General features: G+C 42.1%; 1 protein-coding gene across 1 annotated transcript in view; it reads left to right on the forward strand.

Moving 5' to 3' along the window:
• Positions 1-1,865: 1,865 nt before the first annotated feature.
• LOC106600863 (integrin alpha-3) overlaps positions 1,866-24,504 on the forward strand; it is a 37,846-nt gene continuing 15,207 nt past the window's right edge. Inside the window, exon 1 of the mRNA XM_045714988.1 lies at positions 1,866-2,418. Within this exon, the coding sequence (XP_045570944.1) occupies positions 2,219-2,418 (200 nt within the window). The 5' untranslated portion in view covers positions 1,866-2,218. The remainder of the gene's footprint in view (positions 2,419-24,504) is intronic.

A 24,504-nucleotide genomic window follows, 5' to 3' on the forward strand; every position in this document is an offset into this window, starting at 1 on the left:
TGATGTTGGTGTTGTCATGTAGGGCTCCTTCATCTGCCATCTCGTTCCCAGGCACCCCCACGTGAGCTGGGACCCAAGGAAAGTTGACTGTTATGGCTTGGTGTAGAATCCTGTAAGTCAATTTTTTCTGGGTGAACTGTATATCTGGGATATAGTTTCTGAGATGTGTCTTGTCACCGGGTCCTTGGAGCCGTTTGTGTAAATGTGTGTTGCGACATGGTATTGTGACCTTACATACCCTGCTGTCAGCAGTCCTACCACCCCTTTATTCTCTCCTTCCAGAATCATCTCCAGTTGGCTAAAGTGTACTTATCGGGGTGTAAAAAAAACAAGAAATTTGTGGTGTCTGGTTTGCGTAATATAAGGAATTTGATGTATAGCATTTACTTTTTAATTTTACTCAAGTGAGTATTTTTTTCCAGCACTGTACTTACAGTAAGTACATTTTAAACCAGATACTTTTAGAATTTTACTCAAGTAGTATTTTACTGGGTGACTTTCACTTTTACTTGACTCATTTTCTATGAAGGTATCTTTACTTTTACTCAAGTATGACATTTGAGTACTTTTTTCCACCACTGCAAACAATCGTGCATTTGACAATGGCACTGGTTTAACACCTGCCAAACATAGAGCCCAGAATCAGTTTGGTGAAAAGGTGACATACAATATCGGGCAGAAAGATGATTCATTCATCCTGATTTTTTTAGGTTGTTACTCACCCATAACCATTTCACAAATGCTACTCCGAAGTAAGAGGTGCGTTCAAGTCAAATCAACGTCTTTTTCAGCCAGCAATAACTGTCACAGCAGCTGCTGCCTGGTGTGCCTGCTCAGACGAAGGCTTGCTCAGAACAAGGCTGTGGGAAACTTCTACAATGGTTGAGAGATAGAAGGGATAGAGAGGAGAGGAAGTGAGGGATAATGTGAATTATTGAAGGAAAAAACAAGAGGAAGGATAACGATAACCTGGCTTTGTGATTCTGAAACTAATTCTTGAACCCGTAACTCAGTCAGACATCATCATCAAAAGCATTCCTACGGGAAACCTCACCGAGAGAGATGTGCCTTGGGGCCATACACTGTCTACTACAAGCATTATTGTGTGAAATTAAATGGCATTCTTCTAAGAAAGATCAACTTAATTAAGTCATATGGGAGTATTCCTTAATGACATCATAGAACTCTGCTCATAAACTTTGCAACTACTATAGACAGTGAGAACAGTGTGTGTTGTTATAACAGTTGTTCAGCATTATTCAAAAGTGATCATACACTCCATGTATCCAACTGCAAATGAACTGTATTGCAGAAGAGGAAGGTTAAGGTTCAAGCGCATGTTTACTTTATTATTTCGCAATTTGTCTTCCTTCCATGATTATTCCAATCACCACTTTCTCCTTGGGGCACTATAGACACACTTACATATCATATTCTAAACTCCAACACTACTTGGATAATACACTGTCTAGACTAGAGAATAGGCTACTCTATGCTGTCTGGCAACGATTCTGACAATGCATAATTGCAATTGCTTTATTGGTAGTCTGGAGCTGTCCAACCTGTACTCAGGCGTAGACGTAACATAGTAAATGTAAATCTGCGACACTCCAAATAGCATGATACATTATGTTTCATATGGTATGTATTCATTTGTGGATGTCCATCCCCCTTTTCCTATGATATGTTACGATGTTGCAATTCGTGCAATATGTTACGAATTTGCTAAATGTATGATGTGTCATGAATTCTGTCGTATGTCTTATGTAACCATACCAAACATAACATTTTATAATCATTTGAGTGTCCGGATTTAAGTTTACTATGTAATGTCTAGCGTATGAGACCAGGCTGAGCTGTCGTGCAGACAAGGTGCCCGCGCGCGCTCAATTTAATCTCGGTACAACCTCCCAATGATTTAATTTATGATGACCGCACTACACCCGGAAGAATGACTAATGTGTACACTGTACAGTGAGCACGTTTGAGGTTCAATCGGCCGTATGTGGTTGTATGTATTTGAAGACAGAAGGGAGAGAGAACGGAGCGGAGCGGAGAGAGAGACAGAGGGAGGTAGGGTAGAGTTCGTTGAGGGCTGCTCAGTGCGCACGGTTATTTGACTTGAGGGAAAGATTCGAAAGTCATTTGAAAAAGAATACAACAAATTCTGCATTTGAACAACGGATGTTAGAGAAGAACATATAATAAGGAATTCCACATGGCAATCTTTCAACAACTCCGGTTCTCTACGAATACCTACTACCTCCTGTTGCTTGTCCTGTTGTGCACAGCACATATTCTTCAGGGGTTCAACCTGGATGTGCGGTTCCCTGTTGTCAAGGAAGGAAAGACCCCGGGAAGTCTCTTTGGGTTCTCGGTGGCACTTCACAAACAGATGGTGGGAGAGAAAAGATACCTGTAAGTGTTGTCAAATGTTAGATTTGATCAATTTTGCTTTTCTAGAATGTGCACAGGCAAGATCAAGGGAAATAATATGGCATTGCATCTGTGGGTGTCAAACTACCTTTCAGTACTGTAACGGAAAACAACTGTAAATTATAGATGATTTTGGGTATTATTGTGAGAATGTTGCGAGTGGGAAATAATTGCTTTATTTTGAATGGTACTGTAATTCCAGCCCACAGAAAACAGTACCATACATTATGCTGTGTAAACACTTTACCTAGCAGCCATCCTGCTTGCACATATCCCTTGCTTGCACATATCCCAGTAAAATACTGTGATTACGGTAGAATTTACTTTTTTTACAGTATAATACAGTCAATTTTATGCCATTGTACTGTGTCGTTACACAGTACTTTCTTTGATACCATATTTATATTACAGTAGGTGTAGTGTAATATGAAATACAGAAATGTACTTGCCACTGAGCTGCCTGTAAGTTACTGTAAAATTCCTGGCTGTAGCTTCTGCGTGATTTAAGTTCACCAACAAACACTTCAATCTGTCTAGCTCTGGAAAACTGTTATATGCAGGCTAAATGTCACATTAGGATCTCAAATGTCTACTGGAGTTTTACCAGGGTATAAACATTTTGAGGTTTGAACATTCATGCAGTTTATAACATAAACCATGATACCATCATAAACATTGCAAATCAATTTTATTCAACACATTTGCACACACAGGCCTAAGCATGCAACAGGAACAAGAAAAATATGCTGCTGGGGATATAGTTTATCCCCATGCAAGATGTGGTTTAGGTTCATTCTGTTCAGTAAATGATTAATCTCCATGTCTCAACTACACAATAATCATGACTCACAGTCTGACAGAGGAGGCTCAACCAGCTCATGGAGGTGGGTGACCATTCATCATGGTAGTTGTCTTGAGAGCAAGGAACAACAAACGTTTGCCAGTATTGGTCAGTCTTGGTGATAGTGTAGCTGGGGGCCATGCAAACTGATAGAAGTACACAGAGAACAAACATTTGTGTAACTAAGATTTTTTTTTGGATGTTTTATTGAGGGTATTTGATATACATCTCCTTTGGGTACTACCTCTCTTAAATGCCCCAATGGACCACAAAACTTTACATTAAACCTTTTGCCTCTTTATGTCCCGGGGGAAAATGATTAGAGCTTCCCAATAAAAACACAGACTTTTCTTTGGTGGGCAAAAGCTGAACATCGGAATGCGTTCTCTGACCTAGAAGAACATCAAATTCAAATCAAATCTAACTTTATTTGTCACATGGGCCGAATACAACAAGTGTAGACCTTACCGTGAAATGCTTACTTACAAGCCCTTAACCAACAGTGCAGTTCAAGAAGAGTTAAGAAAATATTTACCAAATAAACTAAAGTAAAAAATGTCAAATAATAAAAAGTAACACAATAACATAACAATAACGATGGTATATACAGGGGGTACCGGTACCGAGTCAGTGTGCGGGGATACAGGTTAGTTGTGGTAATTTGTACGTGTAGGTAGGGGTAAAGTGACTATGTATAGATAATTGACAGTGAGTAGCAGCGGTGTACAAAACAAATGGGGGGGTCAATGTAAGTAGTCCGGTGGCTATTTGATTAATTGTTTGGCTTGGGTGTAGAAGCTGTTAAGGATCCTTTTGGTCCTAGACTTGGCGCTCCGGTACCGCTTGCCGTGCGGTAGCAGACAAAACAGTCTATGACTTGGGTGACTGGATTCTCTGACACTTTTATGGGCTTTCCTCTGACACTGCCTATTATATAGGTCCTGGATGGCAGGAAGCTTGACCCCAGTGATGTACTGGGCCACACGCACTACCCTCTGTAGACCCTTACGGTCAGGTTCCGAGCAGTTGCCATACCAGGCGGTGATGCAATCGGTTAGGATGCTCTCGATGGTGCAGCTGTAGAACTTTTTGAGGATCTGGGGACCCATGCCACATCTTTTCAGTCTGCTGAGGGGGAAAAAAGTTTTGTGTGTGCCCTCTTCACGACTGTCTTGGTGTGTTTGGACCATCATAATTCATTGGTGATCAAGGACATCAAGGAACTTGAAACTCTCAACCCACTTCACTACAGCCCCGTCGATGTTAATGGGGGGCCTGTTCTGCCCGCCTTTTCCTCTAGTCCACGATCAGCTCCTTTGTCTTGCTCACATTGAGGGACAGGTTGTTGTCCTGGCACCACGCTGCCAGTTCTTTGACCTCCTCCCTACAGGCTGTCTCATCGTTGTCGGTGGTCAGGCCTACCACTGTTGTGTCGTCAGCAAACTTAATGATGGTGTTGGAGTTGTGTTTGGCCACGCAGTCATGGGTGAATAGAGAGTACAGGAGGGGACTAAGTACATACCCCTGAGGGGCCCCAGTGTTGAGGATCAGCGTGGCAGATGTGTTGATACCTACCCTTACCACCTGGGGGTGGCCCGTCAGGAATTCCAGGATCCAGTTGCAGAGGGAGGTGTTTAGTCCCAGGGTCCTTAGCTTAGTGATGAGCTTCGTGGGCCATATGATGTTGAATGCTGAGCTGTAGTCAATGAACAGCATTCTCACATAGGTGTTCCTTTTGTCCAGGTGGGAAAGGGCAGTGTGGAGTGCGATTGAGATTGTGTCATCTGTGGATCTGTTGGGACGGTATGCGAATTGGAGTGGGTCTAGGGTATCCGGGAGGATGCTATGGATGTGAGCCATTACCAGCCTTTCAAAGCACTGCATGGCTACCGACATGAGTGCTACGGGGCGGTAATCATTTAGGCAGGTTATCTTCGCTTCCTTGAGCACAGGGACTATGGTGGTCTGCTTGAAACATGTAGGTATTACAGACTCGGTCAGGGAAAGGTTGAAAATGTCAGTGAAGACACTTTCCAGTTTGTCTGCACATGCTTTGAGTTCACATCCTGGTAATCCGTCTGGCCCTGCAGATCTGTGAATGTTGACCTGTTTAAAGGTCTTGCTCACATTGGCTACCGAGAGAGTTATCACATAGTCATCCAGAACAGCTGATGCTCTTGTGCATGCTTCAGTGTTTCTTGCCTCGAAGCAAGCATAAAAGGCATTTAGCTGGTAGGCTTGCGTCACTGGGCACCTCGCGTCTGGGTTTCCCTTTGCAGTCCATAATAGTTTTCAAGCCATGCCACATCCGTCAAGCGTCAGAGCCGGTAAAGTAGGATTCAATCTTAATCCTCTATTGACGCTTGGCTTGATGGTTCGTCTGAGGGTATAACAGGATTTCTTATAAGAGCCCAGATTAGTGTCCCGCTCCTTGAAGCGGCAGCTCTAGCCTTTAGCTCGATGCGGATGTTGCCAGTAGTCCATGACTTCTGGTTGGGATATGTACGTACATACGGTCACTGTGGGGACAACGTTGTCAATGCACTTATAGATGAAGCCGATGACTGAAGTGGTATACTCCTCAATGCCATTGGATGAATCCCGGAATATATTCCAGTCTGTGCTTGCAAAACAGTCCTGTAGTGTAGCATCCGTGTCATCTGACCACTTCTGTATTGAGCGAGTCACTGGTGCTTCCTGCTTTAATGTTTGCTTGTAATCAGGAATCAGGATGTTAGAATTATGGTCAGATTTGCCAAGTGGAGGTTGGCGGAGAGCTTTGTATGCATCTCTGCGTGTGGCGTAAAGATGGTCTGGAGTTTCTTTTTTCCTCTGGTTGCATATGTGACATGCTGGTAAAAATTTGGTAAAACTGATTTAAGGGTGCCTGCATTAAAGTCCCTGGCCACTAGGAGCGCCACTTCTGGATGAGCCTTTTCTTGTTTGCTTATGGCCTTATAGAGTTAGTTGAGTGTGGTCTTAGTGCCAGCATCGGTGGTGGTAAATAGAAAGCTACAAATAATATAGATGAGAACTTTCTTGGTAGATAGTGTGGTCTACAGCTTATCATAAGGTACTCTACCTCAGGCGAGCAGTACCTCGAGACTTCTTTAATATCAGGCATCGCGACACCAGCCGTTATTGACAAAAAGACACACACCCACCCCTCATCTTACCAGACGTAGCTTTTTCTCTGTTCTGCCGATGCATGGAAAATCCCGCCAGCTCTATATTATTTGTGTCGTCCTTCAGCCACGACTCAGTGAAACATAAGATATTACAGTTTTGAATGTCCCGTTGGTAGGATAATCGTAGGTCATCAATTTTATTTTCCAATGATTGAAAGTAGAGTGGGAGTTTACTCGCTCGCCTACGGATTCTCAGAAGGCAGCCCGATCTGCGCCCTCTAATCCTCCATATTTTCTTCACCCAAATTACGGGGATTTGGGCTTGTTCCCAAGATAGCAGTATATCCTTCTCGTCAGACTCGTTAAAGGAAAAAGCTTCTTCCAGTTCGTGGTGAGTAATCGCTGTTCTGATGTCCAGAAGTTATTTTCAGTCATAAGAGACGGTAGCAGCCACATTATGTAAAAATTTGTAATTTTTTTTTATTACAAACAAAAAAACTAACAAAATAGCACAGTTGGATAGGAGCATGTAAAACATCAGCCATCCTCTTTGGCGACATCTTATCAGAGAGGCTTTCAGCCAAATGTAACACAGTGGCACCACAAGACTCTGTTAGCCTGCTGAGCTAAAGCCTAGGTTGAAGATGACAAAGGTTAAGAGAACGGAATTGTAATATCCCATAACTGTTTGCGAAAATGAATTAGTTTGTTTTCTAACACTGCCACATGGAATTATTACATTGTCTTAACCTTGTCATCTTCAACCTAGTTAAGGACGAGTAATTATAGGCTTCCTGGGAGTTTGTCCCCCGTCATCCACAAGCCACCAATCACCTTTAATGGCCCACAAAGTTCCGCTGAGACCTGAGAGTGGACAAGGTGATGTGTCATGTATTTTTTTTTAAATCAATTTCATTGCTGTTTCTGTGGAATCAATGGGCTGGTACAAACCAGATGCCCTTGTAGTGACATCACTACATGTTAAACGTTCCTTGATTTATTTGACCTGTGTTTGAGTGGCCAGAGTGTGGTCAAGGAGAGAGTTGAAGTGAGTGTGCCACACCTGTGCACGCAGACACACACACACACACACACACACTCTTTTACTCACTTGCGTACTTACTTTATTTCACACATTTAGAAAACCCTACACAGACTTGCCCACAACATGAGCCTAGTAAGTCACACAAATAAGCACATTTACTTAAAATGCAGACACTGTTACTGTTCAAATGCATATAAAAATTGCTCCCAGCACTCAGACAATTGCCTCTTGCATAATTCCCCTGGGAAGATGCCTGGTCTTGGCTTTAGCAATCCTCCACTTTATCCTCTGGCTGGTTGCAGTAATAATGGCAGGAGGAGATGCTTAGCTAAGGCTGTTCTGCTGTAGCCCCAACAGGCCTGGTGGTTAGCTCATAATGCCAGCCCCTCTCTCCCTCAGGGCGGATGGCATGCCACAGATTACACAATAGGGGCATGTCATGCAACAGGCCTGCAGGTCTTACATACAGGCTGTTTTCTTTTTATTACAATGGGATCTGATGCTGGGCATAACACAATCCTGTTTTGATTGAAAGGCCCGACATCAGCATTGTAGGGAAAATGTGGTGAGTCCCAAGATTGAACATCTCTAGCTCTGTGTAGTACGTCCAATATGAGGTCAAACATAATGGGAAAAGGGCAAGTAGTTTACCTAACATCATCCTCAGGATTTTGTTGTGCGCTTGAATCTAGGTAGAAACACATGTAGGACACTGTATCTTTTGTGTGTCTATCTGTATGTGTGTTTTATGTGTATAATGTCTTGTTACGATGACTGAACTGTAAAGCGGTGCACAAGTACGTAACCACTCTGTATAGTGTACTGTAGGCCTATGAATGTGATCACTACCCACACAATCCTGACCATTTGACTTAGAATCTCCCATTTGACACGGACACAAAGCATGTTCCAAAATGTGGGCGAACAATTGAATTATAGGCCGCACGTATCTTCCTCAAAATTACTCATAAAAGGAGGGCTGTGGATAGTTTTCAGTCAAGTAGGAGCTTTGTTAAAGGGACATTTCAAAATGTTTCAACTTCATATTCATCATCTCCAGCACCACCCCAACATCTGTGGAAATGCCACGTTTCTATGTTTTGTAGTCAAAAAGATAGAGGAAGATTTGTGTTTCCAATGACTTCATCAACCAGTTAGTAGACAATTAGTTGGCAATGCTTACTCATAATTGGTTAAAATCACGATGCACACCGAGGATGTCATTGGAAACACTTATCTTTTTTTCCACAAAACATAGGAACCAGCCATTTTCACATATCTTGTAGCGGGAGATTATAAATATGAAGTTGAAAAATTGTGAACAAGGTCAACAAATATTTTTTGTATGTGTTTCTTCAGTTGTGGGTTGTCTTCAGCAAAGCCTCAGTGGGTGATGAGACTGTGCCAAGTTAAGTCATTTGGAAAAACATCTCAGCCATATTAACATGAATTATGGTGTCGGGCTGAACCAGTAAACACGATGCACGGGCCGTATGCAATTCATTATGATTTTATAGAATATGATGTTAGCTCATGTCCCTAACACCCACCCCCCTCAAAATGTTGCATTTATGCCGGTATTCTTCTTCGGTTGAGCTTGTCAGTGATTTATTTTATTGCTCTCATTCTGTCATTTTAGTTGTTACCTCTGACTCTCAGAGTCTTTCACGAGTTCATAGCAGCAACATCCGTATTGTTAACAGATGTGATGAGCTGTTTTGTCGTTTATGGCTTGTCTCCTCCACACATTCTTGTGTAGTTGCCCATGCCATCTATGGAAGACACTGGACAGTGGTTTCATACATGACTTACCAAAATGACCGTAGTCGAGTAGCCCTTTAAAGAGAAGTGTCCATGATATTGAGACGAGATATGGGGAGAGAAAATGCAAAGTGTTCTCTTTATATGATAGGCCATCTAAGGGCAAGAGTGTCAGGAAAATGACCCTAGCCCTAATGGTGTCTGTGGACTGGATGGATGGGTCTGTCTGAAGGCTTCCTGGTTGCTGGTCAGGGCAGGAGGAAGAGTTTGGACTGTGTTCCTGTTGTATGGTCCCCTAGGAAACGGCTGTTCAGTGTCTGCAGAGAAGACATGAGAACACATGGCCTGGGGGCCGGGCTGTTATTGTCTGGGCCTGGAGGTTTTTCCTGACCATATGACCTCACCAGGAAAAACTACTGTCCAGTTTCCTGGTCTGGAAAAAAACTCCATGCCCTAGTTATGGTGTTGGACAAAGTCGCCCCTAAAAGTGATGTTACTTGCCATTTGCAACTAAAATTGTGTGCAGGTTGTTTTGTGTAACCCTGGCCAAAACACAGATCTGAGTTTTACTTTTGGCAACCCAATGGTTCTGAGGCAGCACTTGCGGGTTATTTCTTCGTAGGGCTGCTGTTGCATAGCCCTATGGGTTTGGTGTGTGTTTGTGTGGGTGATTTGGTGGGGTTTAGAGGGTTTTGTTGGGGATGTGCAGGGTATGTCCTCAGAGACAAGCCACAACACAGCCTGGAGAAGCCTGTATAAAGCACAGTAATCTGGATCTTGCTGCAGTAGATGGGAATGAAATCATGAGTGCACTGAGAAGCAAAGCCGGGGTCTGCCAAGTAGTTCTTAATAGAGAGAACTGAGGCAATACATTGGTAACCCAATTATTTCTCTTAGAAAGGTCACTTACTGTACAGGGAAATTACAGTTATACCCCTACACGCCATCCTTTGTATATATTTGTGTTCAAATGTGTGTGTGTGTCCTGCCCGTGTTATCAATTGTCATATGATGTGTAGGCCCAAGGGACTGAAGAAGTGTTATACTTCATGCACAAACTATTTCCCAAATCTCTCTTCGAGTACCCTCGGCCGCTCCATGTATTTCATGTATTCCAGACCACCTAGCACACCTGATTCAACTGATGAAAGGCTTGGTGATTAGTTGTGGATTCGATCAGGTGTGCTAGTAATGGAATTCATCAAATAAGTGGAATGGCTGGGGGTACTCAGGGAGATTTCCTCATTAGGCGATCTGTCAGACAGCTCCAGAAGCTAGTTGGTTCTCTGAATCAATAGGCTGATCAATAGTGTCGTCCCCACACAGGTTCCGACTGGAATGCAGCTCTAATTAGAGAAGATCAGTTCTGACAAGCCAGTCTCAGATCCATGTTGGATTCAAGTCAAGTGACACACAGCAACTCTTGTCTTACAAGAGGGTTACAGTGTTAGCGGTTTCTCCAATATTATTTACTCAGTCACCAGGTGATGGACTTACTCTCTTATGCCAGTATACTGGTATGTCCCCTTCCCTCTTTCTTCCTATATCATAGTGATTCAATTAGATATCCGACAAAAATCAGAGAGACTTCCTCAAAGATGCACTATGCAGAAATCGCTCCACCATATCCTGGTTGCTAAAATTAGAATAGTTAGCCTATTTTCAGTTTATTTGACAAAACAAGCAAGTATAGTATAGAGAATAAAAAATAAACCGCTGTGAAATATATTTTCCATAACCCAAGATACGGTATTTTCAGCTGTTTGAAGCTGGTGTACAAAACCGAAAGTAAAAGATGCAAAAATAAACTTAAGAACGGGAAGCATAGAAATAACACACCTAGTCTAAGAAGCGGTAGATCTGTTCTTTCTTTCAATGAGAATGACAGACCTATAGCACACATTTCTATGTGAATTTGGTCCGTCGCCCAAAAAGTTACATATTGCAGCTTTAAAGACTGACTAAGAGAGAAGTAAGATACCCTAGAGCTGGTTCTTCCCTTCAAGGAAAGCTGCTGGTGTCTGGCGCCTTTTTATGGCTGGTTAAGCTGACCTGAAGTACTGTAGGAATTATAACAGTCAAATCAACCCTCAGATGAATGTGTCGAGGCATTAATAATGCGTTTAGAATACCTCATGATGCAACAGGGAATCATCAGGGCAAAGGGTAATACTGTGCTTGGCTCAGATCCAGCTGCTTCAACACCTCTATCCTTGTAAAGAGATGATGAGAACTTAACTGTTTCAAACCATTCAATATAAAGAGGTTACAGCAGCTATTGCGTCAGTTTTTGTATCCCAGCAAACCATTTGGTTGAAGAGGTACAGTATTAACAACAGTAAGGCAACATTGTTTTTGTTTCCTAAAACCCTCCATTTGCTACTGCAACTGTTTTAATGAAAGTTAAGGAATGGTTGCGAAATATGTGTTGCAGTCATTAGCACATGGTGTTAACCTGTTATTTATTCGTATATATATTATTTATGAATACATTTTTACCTGTTTTTATATAAAACAATATTTTTTTATTAATACACTTTTAATGAATTAAAATGATAAACAGCTATTATAGCTGTGGAATGAATGATGTGTATATTGTAGTTTGATATTTAAAGTGATAATGCACTGAAAGTCGGTGTTTGGAGGATATATTGGCACGGGTGTTCATAGGCCCGAGTCAAGGGCTGGCAAACCATGCCAATATCCTCTAAACACCGGCTTCGAGTGCATTATCACTTTTATACAACAGGTTACCAACATATTCAAATAATGACTGACATATTTTCATTAACTTTATTTTGATTAATTTATTCATACTATTTAATCCTTCCACAAGATATAGTCCCGACACAAATCTAGGGTTTGTATCCAAGACGGTTGGTCGTTCGTTCTATCGGTTCGGCTGCCAGAGACGCAACCCAGTTGTTCAGTCTTTTTGTTCTGTATCTATGGATGCGACCCAGTCTTTCGTTCTCAATGTTCCATTGCCATACTGGCTGGCAACGTTCTTATCCCTTGCTTGCTAGCTAGCCAACTACGGCTAACTTACAGTCACGTCAAAAAGCAGCCAGACTAACAACAAAGTATAAGCATTTGCATTTAAGTGTTTTCTATTGACATTTATTTGAATACATCCATAACAATGAGCTAATGAGGCGCGATTTCACCTGGCATAGAAAATGTGCTCTCTCCTTAGGACACTGTTGTTCAGAGGAGCTAGCCAACAACACCGCTAACACAATCACTTCAAACTGAAGCTGGAAAGACTGCGAAATAGCTGCACTTCGTTGCATTTGACCTTTTTTCAATTTACATTTCTTTGTATATATCCATAAAAATTATGCAAGCTGACTCATGATTTCTACTGGCTGAGAAACGATGCCTGCCTGCCTGCCTGTCTGTCTCGCCCCGACTCACGACACGTTCATTACTATGGGACAGCTCGAGAAAGAATTTGAATATTGAAACAATGTTGCAAATGTCGGAGAGACAGACAGAAGTCTAAAAGAAATGTTAAATAATGTCTAGATGCTTTTCATAGTGGAGATCAAGTTTATAAATTGCTTGGCTGGTCTGATGAGACAGTGGATTGCGCAGTCAGATGGAACAGAGTAAATAGACATTTTAACATCATAGATTTAGCCGGTGGTAACTTGTGGAATAGACACCGGCTGGAATGCGGTTTTAACCAATCAGCATTCAGGATTAGACCTACCCGTTGTATAACATAGCATATACCATAAGTGTACCATTTGTCTTAGTGCTTCATGTCTTGAAGTTCAACTCCCTTGTACTGATACTGAACTGTACTGAACTGAACTGCTTCATCTGTACTTCCATCGTGATAAAGCTTTCTAATTCAGTGACCATTGAGACCCTCATCTGAACTGGACAAGAGTTGACATGCATGTCAATGGAGGCTCTTTGAGAACCTTAAACACATTATGGCAGCTGAGCCTGCCTCTCTCTCTCTCTCTCCTCGCCTTTATTCCAACTAATTGAATTGAGCTTTTAATGGGAATCCATACGTAAACCCCCACGCCATATCAATTAACTGCACCGTCTGACACAGATGAAAAGTACATGTGGTGTGGTCGATCCCTCTAATAACCTGCTGTAAAATTGGCAGACTGAATTTGGCTGACTGAATACTGTCTGTTTTAATTCAGGACTGGGAAGTAGCTTGTACGTCCTGTACGTAGGCTGGTAGGCTGCTGCCTTTTTGGTTTAACAATGTCACTGCTCTCCCACAAGTCTATCGCCAATGGACTACTGAATGTAAAATGTTCTTGCCTGTATACATTTGTGTTAGGACCAGTTGGACTCAAATGACAGATTTCTCAAGTCAGTGTAACCCACAAAGCTCTAATATTTTTTTTAGGACATGTTTTATACATATAGGATTATAAAAATGATCATCACAAGATTCAAGACATCAAAAATTAACGCATAGACCAAACCAATTTTTTTAACTTTTGCATTAATCACCCATCTAAAATGTCCAGGTTAAAGATTTGGTGGTTTAAGTCAGGGACATACCATTATGCTTGCATGTCACCAGTGCTGTCATGTCAGGAAGTGCAGAGGAGGAAATCCCTTGGGTCCTTGACCCCAGGGGATGTGAATGGGAGTGATTTACTCACAGAATGAAAGGGTTCCCTGTAGCCTGATTACGATTGGGTGATTGAAATACTTGTCCCTCAATGACTTCCTTTTTAATGGGTGATATTACTAATGCTAGCGTCAGCAGTCCTATCTCCGTTTCACTTAATTGGTTGGTCTCAAAGTGGAGCGATTTGACAACTCTTTTGCTCATGCTTATCTATACATTTGAGACAAAACCAAATCCATACTTGCATGCTGTTGAATCCTACCCATATTTGTCTTATGTTTTAAGGTACCAGATAATTTCTCTAAAGTATAGCATAGTAATTACAGCCACGAACATTTAAAACGGCTGACAGTGTTGACATCAATTAACGGGCTAATGATCCTAAGTGGTGTAGTACTACACTTGAACCTGCTTTGGTCAGGTTGAGTCGGGTTGAGGTGGGCTGTTTGTAACATCGCTGTGTCAGGTGCTAATGAGAGGGAGATAATGAGAGGCAGATGAATGTTGAAGGGACAGTTCACCTGTTTTTAAATTCACATTCATTATTTCCAGCACCATACCAGTGTCTACCTTCCAATAGGGGGATAAAAAGTGAAGTGCCCATTGAATGCTCTGTGGATGAACTGGAGAGATTCGACAGGTGCTTCCAACAGGAAGCACCTGTCAAGTTAGGCTTCCGCCCCAAACTGCACCCTGGTCAAAAGTAGTGCACTATATAATAGTAACTCAAGAGGATGGACAGGGCTCCGGCTCTGAGTGTTATAGGAAGCAGACCTTTCGTGGTCGGTTTTGCTGTATCAACCAGAACAGACAGAAAGGGACATAACTCATTGAAATGTCTGACATTGTTTGACTGTCTGCTGTGGGAGTAAAGATTCTTCACATTCTCCCTGTTTCAAAGGCTCCTTTTTGGTGGCCTCTGTGGTCGCGTTCACTGTATCAACCGCAACAGAGATAATAAGTCATACAGTTGGCTGATGTTGTTTGACTAGTAGGCAATATGTCTACTGTGGGGTAAATATCCCAGGTTGCCTTTACAAAAAGGGATTTCGAACCTCAGGGGTCTTTTAAAAATAATGGTTAAATAAAAAGATTCTTGACATTCTCCCTTTACCGAGAGGCTCCCGAGTCCTCCAGTTTGTCGGTTCCTAAATGTAAGGGGAAATTGGATCTGGAGAGTCCTCCAGAGCTTCCTTTCCAACATGACATAACTGAACGTGAGAGACACACCGCCCCTTAGAACGAACTCCAGGTGGGGAGTTCAAAGGTTGTATTTGGCATGCCACGTTTTATTCCAGACTTCCACAGCAGTCAAAACGTTCACACACTCCGTTCCACTTCCACCACTGTCGGGTCTCACAGACATAAAAGGTTCCGGTGGAGGAGTAATGTGACCCCTGCAAACTTTTTAGTCAATGAAAGCTTTATACCCACACTGTCAGCCCTCTTGTCCTGCAGACAAATCACCCATTTCCTTCATAGTAACCCATTCTTTCCGGTCTTGGCTGTACTCTGTAACAGACCTGGGTACGATTTGAAATCATTTCAAATACTTTAGCTGTACTTGATTGAGCTTGCCCTTTGCCATGGAAACAATAGAAAGTCCCTAAAATGCAAACCACGCCCATATGGCTCTCCAGGAAGACTTAAGTAAGCACTCTTAAGTAATCGATAGATTTCAAATAGTATTTGAACCCAGGTCTGGACTGTAATAGGGTATCCTGTCCTGTCCCACAGCACCGTGACGATGACTTCTCCATATGGTGGTTGAAATAATGAAAACATTTTGGTGGACTGCTAATCAGATACCGGGATGTGGTTTTTGTAGTGGTCTGTCTCATTGTGCTCCTACATCACACCTGGTCTGTACTTCTGCGCTAGCTGTTATTGTCTACTCTTTATTAGGCCTATTCATTGTATTCGCGTATTGTGTGATGATTGTTTCATTGATTCATCCGTTCGAACGTAGCCTACAGTATGTTAAAATTGAAATCGTGATTTATTTCTGAGCATCTGACAATTGATCGTGTCCTGTCTTTGCGTGAAGTCTAGTCTTGACAGTCCACTCCAGTCTTATCTGTTTCTCTGGACAATAGCCAAGTCCAGGGTCGGGTTACCTGACACTTTGATGTGATAAATTCCAGACTGTCAGCGCAAGGGGTAGAATTAGCGGGGTTACTTCCATGAACACTGCTGTACCTGCTGTTGATTTGACAGCTCTGTGAGAGACCTGAGCTACTTCACACCATGTGATTTAGTCACCATGTGGCTCGTTGATTTTCTGCACTCAAGATACCTCGCTATGACATTTTGATCTACCGTCGTCTGAGGAGATCGACTGATTTCATAATTGTTTTAATACTATGAGTTACCGGATAATACAATGATAACACAACAAGTATGTTTTATAATTGAGTCCCCCTGAATTCTGTCTCCTTTTGTGCCTTGAGGTAAAACAGCCAACTAGTGAATCATCATGTTTACAGGTACATCAGACACGACCTATAGATCTGACAGACTAAACATGCTTATTTTAAAAGTCGCTTAAACATTACTTGCAAAGGGCAGTTAAAACAACAAGGTAAGGATTCAGCTCATTACTGGTCTTTATTGGTCGATAGTATTTAAAATGACCTTAGGGCTGTGTGTGTGTGTGTGTGTGTGTGTGTGTGTGTGTGTGTGTGCGTCATGACAGACAGACAGAGGCGTATAGTCAGGTTAACGGTTCTGACCGGGAGTACTATTTGTTTTCAAGAGAGTCGATTCCGACACCAGGTAATTCCACATAATGAATGAGACATACACGTCTGGCTTGTGTTTCATTCAGGACTCCAGCCGCGTCTGCTGTCCGACTTGATTTAGTCTGTCTAGTAGTTAACACACGAGTTAGAAAGAGGCCTTGGCTTGCTAGGCCTCTGCCTACAGTGGCTGCTCAGTACTGTAACCTAATCACGTCTTGTCTCTTTTTGTTCATGTTTGTTTTTGGACCCGTGCACGCTAAGTTGCAGAATAAACAGACAAAAGGAGGATTTCATCAAATGTGAATGATTACAGTTTTAATTGTTTTAATAAACAGACACTTAGAAAGTATATATTTTTTTTGCGTGTGACAAATGTACTGTTTCTTTGTATCAATCAAGTACATTTAAACATTTTGGCACAGATTGTCTCTCTGTATTGCCTCCAAATAGCAACATGTCAATCTTCAAAGCATACCCTGTTTATCCAACATCATTTGGATGAGGCTTGAGTAGCTTCATGGCAACAGGCAGAAAACATTGTCTTGTCCTGAAAGCTGTGTGAAACACCGTGTTGCTGGAAACACTGCTGTTTGCTGCCTGTGTACGTGAGGTCTGTGAAAGCTACAGAATAATCTCTCTGAAGTTCGGACTGATGTCATTTTCACTGCCACTTTTCTTTCCATTTCCCTCTGTGATGTGATGGGTGTGTGATATCTCTGATTAGAGCTGTTCTGTTTGCGGAGACAAAACAGGACATGACATGTCATTGTGTTTTCAGTTGGGGCGTACGCTACTTCAACGTTTACGATTGCAGCACTCTGTGTTCCTTTTGGTATATCTTAATAAAAATTCAAAGTGCATTTTTCCTGGACATTTTTGATTACTTTCTAATAAGTACATTTACATTCTTTTAGAATCTCTGTGAGGCTAAAGATATCATTCTTTATTCATGTGGGAAGCCATGTAAACCAGTTGCTGTTTTAGATTGATCTTGATCTCATGTCTTCAACCGTGTTGCTCTGTGCAGGACACTGAATACACTGGAATGCCTAAAGAAGCCAATCTTGTTGATTGTGGTGAATGTCTTTAGATGTGGCCCTACACGTTGACAGAAAGGTGCTATGTTTAGTCTCATGTGGATGCATTCGTGCCAGGGGACAATATGGTGATCAGCCGTCCGTGTTGTCTCTCTCTACGGGCAGTTTCACTTCCTTCTCGCTGTCAGGCCTAGCTGTCGCTGACGACCGTGCAGCAGGTTCCGGAGCTTATCGCCATGGTGATCTTATATTGCATTGTGTATTCAGGCCACGCCCATGTTGCCAGTTGTTTAGCTACACTTTCAAAGCCAGGCCTCAGTTTTCTCCCTCACAGGAAATACTGTATATATAACCCCATGCCTTTTTCCCAAAACCATGTTTGAAAATACCAGGTCACGTAAGTTAGCATATTGTTGATAACTATTAGCTACTTTTACATTTTTAGTCATTTAGCAGACGCTCTGGATAAGAGCAACTTACAGTAGTGAATGCATACATTTCATTGCATGCATTTTTTTTTTGTACTGGCCCCCCGTGGGAATCAAACCCACAACCCTGGTGTCACACACACCATGCTGGCGTTGCAAACACCATGCTCTACCAACTGAGCCACAGGAAAGTACTACTTTGTGAGAGAGGGAACACAACAACCAATGTTGATGATACAGTACATTACCATCCACGAACGTCAATCTTGGACATTCACTTTTCACAGCAAACTGACCAAGTGTTAAATCATCAAGTCCATTCTGAATACTTCATCCACCTGGCTATAGTCCTGGTATTCACCACAGACTAAAACAAGTTCCAGTATGTACTATGAGGTCATCGGCCACATCCTGTCTCAGGTGTAGTGGTCTGTTTTTCTATTTTACTGTGTGTGCCAGGGCACTGGGCCAGTATGGGAGAGGAAATGATTGTCTACCAGCCAGCTACATAAGTCCTGTTGCTATGCTTCCTCTGTTCTCTCTATTACTTATTAAACCACTAGTTCTTTTGATTGCCAAGAAGTGGGTTACTCATTTTTAGTAGCATCTTTGGAAAGGTGTGGTGGAATTTTCAGTGGACTACTCACCAAGATGGCCTGCCAAGCTACTAAGAGGTCGAACCCTTGTCTCAGTCCTTTGGATTTAGGGGTTTTGTGAGAGGATTATTCAAAATTGAGATTCCAGTGTAAAATCACTTATTGGGAAGATGGCAGAAGTGCTTTCTCACCCTGTGACATTTACAGATAGACTTTGCTTCCAGTCACACAACATTGAGAGTTCATTGAAGTGAGTCTTGCGCTGCAAAGTGAAGTGCATTCAAACCCAGCAGAGCTTATGCCTTAAGAAACACCACCCCTAAAAAAAAAGTGAACTTCTTATTACTGGGCATGCCTTTTCACGATATCTAGTGTTCATGTAGATATCTTAGTCATTTATTTACTCTACTTTGCCAACTCTCCCCCCTGAGCGTTGTCATTAGTGACCTTTGTACAGTATGGGATGGTTAGGACTAGGAGGTGTGTGTGTGTGTGTGTGTGTGTGCAGAGTAGGTCTATAGTACCTGTGCTTACACATAGCCTGACTATGAACTGTGCCATATCTTCCCCTTTATCCCTGATTTCCCACCTCATCGCTGAAGGATTTGGCTTGAGATTCAGAGATAAAGTGAATTAAGGGATTGTGACGTGTCTTACCTTGAGTTCCCATGCAGCCGAGCCAATGCAACTCAATCGGAGACCTTTATGCTTCTCTCATTTCAGTCGCCCACAACGTTGCCTGCAGTAGCACAAGTGAATGCACTCTCGCTGTTTCTATTACATGAATGAGTGTGTTTGCTTAAGGGGTTTGGTAATGTGTCTTTTGTTAACTGCTCATGACAAAGACATCGTTAAAAAGGTTAGGCTATGCGAATTAAAGGAATTTAGCACCTTTGGCTTTCAGTCTTTTCAAACAAGGCTCATGTTGTTTATACCCAACCCAACCCACAAAGGCTCAGTCATTCCCATGATAACAGCCACTGACTTGAGTAGGTTTAAATCCGGTGTACTCAAATAGTAGAATGTTGATAAGAGCTCTACTTAAACAATTGTAAATTAAACTATCAGAATCGAACCAGAGAATTCAGATTCCCCCCTATCACAAACACGGATGATATCCTAACAATCCAAGCAAGCGAAGCAGCCTGTCCAAGCATGTAATGTCATATAGCAGGGAAGAAGGCAGGCTGGCTATGCAATTGCGTACGAGGTATGTTCAGTGGGCAATTGGGCATAACCCTTATGGGGAAAAAACACATGATTTCGCATGTGAAACCATTTCGTTTTGGAACACTTCACATGTGATGATATTTCACATAACCTTTCACATGTGGATTTAAACTTTCACATGATGCCCTGCAAACAAAAAGGTGCTAGGATGTCCCGAAGTAGCCACAGTGTTTTCCACTTACATATGACTACATTGTGTATGTTTATTTATTTATATAGTAATTATTATACAATATGTCCTCACCTGGGATTTGAACTCTCAACCTCCTGCTTCACAGCATTCTGATCTTCCTGCTATGCCACTATTTATGTGTCAGTGACTGATTGCTCCTGTATTCATACACTTTGGACTTTGTATAATACGCCCAAGAAAAACTATTATATTTATCATAGTGATTCAGGAGTAATACGCCCCTAGACAACTATACAGAAAACCCTTGAATTGCTAAGATAAGTCAATGAAATCAACGATGAGAGAATAGTAAGATTAACTGATAACTAAAATAGCAGGGCAGATAACACTCTTTCTCCAAGTGCAGAGATATGTTATAAGGAATGAATGTGTACGAGCAGCTGAAAGATCACTGTAATCCAGAGGTTGTGAGTTCAAATCCCAGGTGAGGTCATATTGAAAAGTCAGTACTAAGTGATCATGTCAAATGCGATCATATTGTCATTGATTAAAGATTTGTACATCTTTTTTATAACACATTTAACTCAACAGCGTATCACCTACCTTAAAACCCCGATACCATTTCATTAGTTCCCTTACAAAAAAAACGTGAAATTTCACATGCGAAATAACTGTTTTCACAAATTGAGCTGAAATGTTCATGTGAAAACAAGAGACACGTGAGTTCAGCTGTTCACATGTGAAACTATATGTTCACATGTATTCAATATACATTGAGAGTACAACACATTCCAAATATTGAGTTTCACCTCCTTTTGCCCTCAGAACTGCCTCAATTCATTGGGGCGTGGACTCTACAAGGTGTTGAAAGCGTTCCACAGGGATGCTGGCCCAAGTTGACTCCAATGCTTCCTACAGTTGTCAAGTTGGCTGGATGTCCTTTGGGTGGTGGACCATTCTTCATACACACGGGAAACTGTTGAGCATGAGAAATCCAGCGGCGTTGCAGTTCTTGACACACTCAGTCCTGGCCACCTACAACCATACCCTGTTCAAAGGCACTTAAATATTTTGTCTTGCCAATTCACCTTCTGAATGGCACACATACACAATTGTCCCCTTGGCTTAAAAATCCTTCTTTAACCTGTCTCCTCCCCTTCATCTACACTGATACACGTGGATTTAACAAGTGACATCAATAAGGGATCATTGCTTTCAGCTGGATTCACCTGCTGTTCCTAATGTTTTATACACTCAGTGTAGAGTTCCCATGTTAAATGTTAACACCACCTTTTCACATGTGAGGAGAATAACATGTTTTCACCGTACATGTGAAATGTAGATTCACATGTGGAATTAGCATTCACACATGAAAAACTTTCACATGTGAAAATCGAACTTGCACTTTCACGTGACAAATGTTCACGTGGAAATCTAACTCTCGCATGTGGAAATGCATATTGACGTGAAAAACGTTAAAATGTTGTCACGCGTAGTTTCATGGTATCACATGTTGAAATGTTGCATCCCCATGTTGTCACATTTGTTTCAAATGAGATCATGTTTTCACATGTGCTCAAATGTTTTCACATGTTGCTTTTACATGTTGTCACGTTATCACATTAACTTGACATAAGATCACATGAGAAATTCATGTTTTTTTTTCCGTAGAGAAGACACATCAGGGCTTGATTATCTCTAATATCATGTGCTCTTTTCAGCCCTGGGTTCAAATAGTATTTGAAATCCTTTCAAATACTTTATCTGTGTTCGGTTGCGCTTGCCTGGCTCAATAAACCAATAGAATATTCCAAAAACCACAAACCCGGCCCATCAGGCACTCGATGCAGGCTCAAGCAAACGCTCAAAGTATTTGAAGGACTCTTTCTTCTGTTACGTCTTACAGTACAGTGGGAATGGAGAGCATGCAGAGCACGCCGGCATGGACATCATTAGCCTGTGTGCTGGTAGTGTTGCATTCCTTCCTAGTACCCCCTGCTACCTGTATGACATACCCCAGCTGCCAGTACTGGAGCTCCTTTTTCTAAAGTAGCGGGGAGAGCACTCCCAGGTCAGATGTCAGATGAGTGGAACAATTACACACATGCATGTACACACACACACACACACACACACACACACACACACACACACACACACACACACACACACACACACACACACACACACACACACACACACACACACACACACACTGATCAGTAGTGATCCTCCTCTACTCTCTGGTATGTGTATCTCTCCTACTTCTCTCCAGTGGGCCAGTGGCATTTGTGATAACATTATCTGTGTAGCTAGACAGCCTGATTGGTGGAAGTCAGTAAATGTCCTCCCTATTATCTCTGTCATCGCCTTGGTGACGACTGGCATTTATTCAACTTGACTGATGAGCTCTGACTATTTATGTCTGCCAGGGTCTAGATACTACAGTCAAAGCTGAAATATCTGTCTTTGTTGCTACAAATGTACAGATCTTCTTAACCCAGTGGAGCTCTCACTTGACACTTTTCCCATTTCTGGATTCCTTATAGAATCATCGTGTGCCACAGTAGTGTCTTTACTATAATGCCTTCTTGTTATGAATGAATATTGCGTGGAATTGCTTGATGTTTCTTTCTCCAATGTCCCATCCACATCCCAAGCGACTTATGAATGAGACGTATTGGAGAGAAAGCGGGAGAGAGAAAGGAATTATGAATTAAAGGAGAAGAGACTGATTGACTTGGGTTGTTTGGATGCTGTCTTGTCCTTGTATGCCACAGCTCACTCACCCTTTACGTGACATGCTCATTTCCTCGTTCCTGGTCAGGCAAACCTGATTTAGAGTCACATGACACAACCCAACCCGGGTCCTGGGTGAGGGGAGGGGGGCGACAAAATTAAATTAGACCCCCCCCAAACTGGATGAGACAGCTCGGAGGGACGGATGGGAGGAGAAAGGTGCCCTTCAGTTCAGAACTCCTCACTGGTCCTCCCTGTCTTCCGTCTGTCATTGTCTGGCTGCCGCCTCTCATTGCTCTCTCCCTCCTCCTCCCCAGTCTCTCCTCTGTTTACTCGTTCTACCTCTCTCCAGTCTGACTTCTCTGTGTCTGACCTCTCCCGACTCCTCCTCATCAGTACCCACCTCATTGCAGTGTGTACAGCATATCAACGAGAAAGAGAGCGAGAAAGAGAGCGAGATGGGGAAAAATCGACACATCCTGGCTTGGCTGCCTGCCGCTCTATTTCACAGGGGCAGTCATCTGTGTTACAACTATTATCTTTTATTGAAGCAAGGGAGGACAGCTCAAATTGTTTGGTTAAGACACCTTTTAATCCAAATACATACATTTGACTCTCTGTCTAAAGGAAGCAAGACATTTTGAATTACTACTCTCGCTGCCTCACAATGCCACATGTCTGTATGGGAAAAGACCTCTGATCAGATAGCCAATTAGGTGGCAGTTATCACTGGATCAGTGGATATGCATTGTTGACGTGGTGTAGAGGTGCCTGGTGTAGTGCATATACTCTAATTTTGCTAACATCTTCCCAAACGGCCCGCCCGGCGAAGTAATGTCGCCCTCTGAGAAACAGTGACATATACTCTGAATGACCTAAAATGATGAATCCCATATTGGTCTTTCACAGTCAGGACAAGCCAAGACGTACTGTGCAAGTAATCTAATAGTTGGCCTACTATTGACATAGATAAACGAGGTTGTCAACCGAGTCAGAAATTCACAGATTTCTTTCAGGTTTTAGCTCTCAAAGTCACATTTTCATAATTGAAAAATAAATAAAAAAGTTCTAAGTCAACATCAATGCTTAAACCACATCAGGAGACCACTTTTGAGTTGTAGTTACCCTTTAATTCAAATCTGCAGGCACTTAGCACTGTTATTTCGATAGCAGTGTTTCTGTAGCGGACATGAGATGGAGTTTGCTAAACAAATGGCCACTGGATTGATGCAAATAATCACGATATCATTCTGCCAGGTAGACATACCTGGCAGAATGTATAACATTTCATTGAGAAGGTTTTTTGGAAAGCCTTTCCATCTAACAGAAGACAGTTAGGCCTGTCATTAGCATCTCTATATGTTTCCTGTTCCTTAATTGTTTGAAACCTGGATGTTTTACTTCATATTATGAGGGCATGTCTTACCTTGCTTCAAAGTAGCCAAGCCAAAATAAGACCATAGAAATGTTGAGGGAAACATTTTAGAAACCTCCTGTTCTATAGGCCTATTTTTCAAATCAACTTTCCTTCGTTGTTTAGCAGCCAAAGGCACTATCCTGGTCATGTTAGCAACCCATAATAGGTGTTGCATCTTTAGATCTCTAACGCAGTGTGCACAGTGGTGCGCTTAAAATTGAGAAATATAGTTCATCAACATTTTAACTGAAACATTCTGATCTGTTAAATCAGCCTTATTTATTGATACTGCGTATACCTCGAGTAAACTACTTGTGAGGATTAAGAAGGGAGTATACGCAATGCCCACTGAAAACAGTG

Source organism: Salmo salar, chromosome ssa03 (assembly GCF_905237065.1).
Source record: "Salmo salar chromosome ssa03, Ssal_v3.1, whole genome shotgun sequence".
In the NCBI taxonomy this organism is placed as follows: domain Eukaryota; kingdom Metazoa; phylum Chordata; class Actinopteri; order Salmoniformes; family Salmonidae; genus Salmo; species Salmo salar.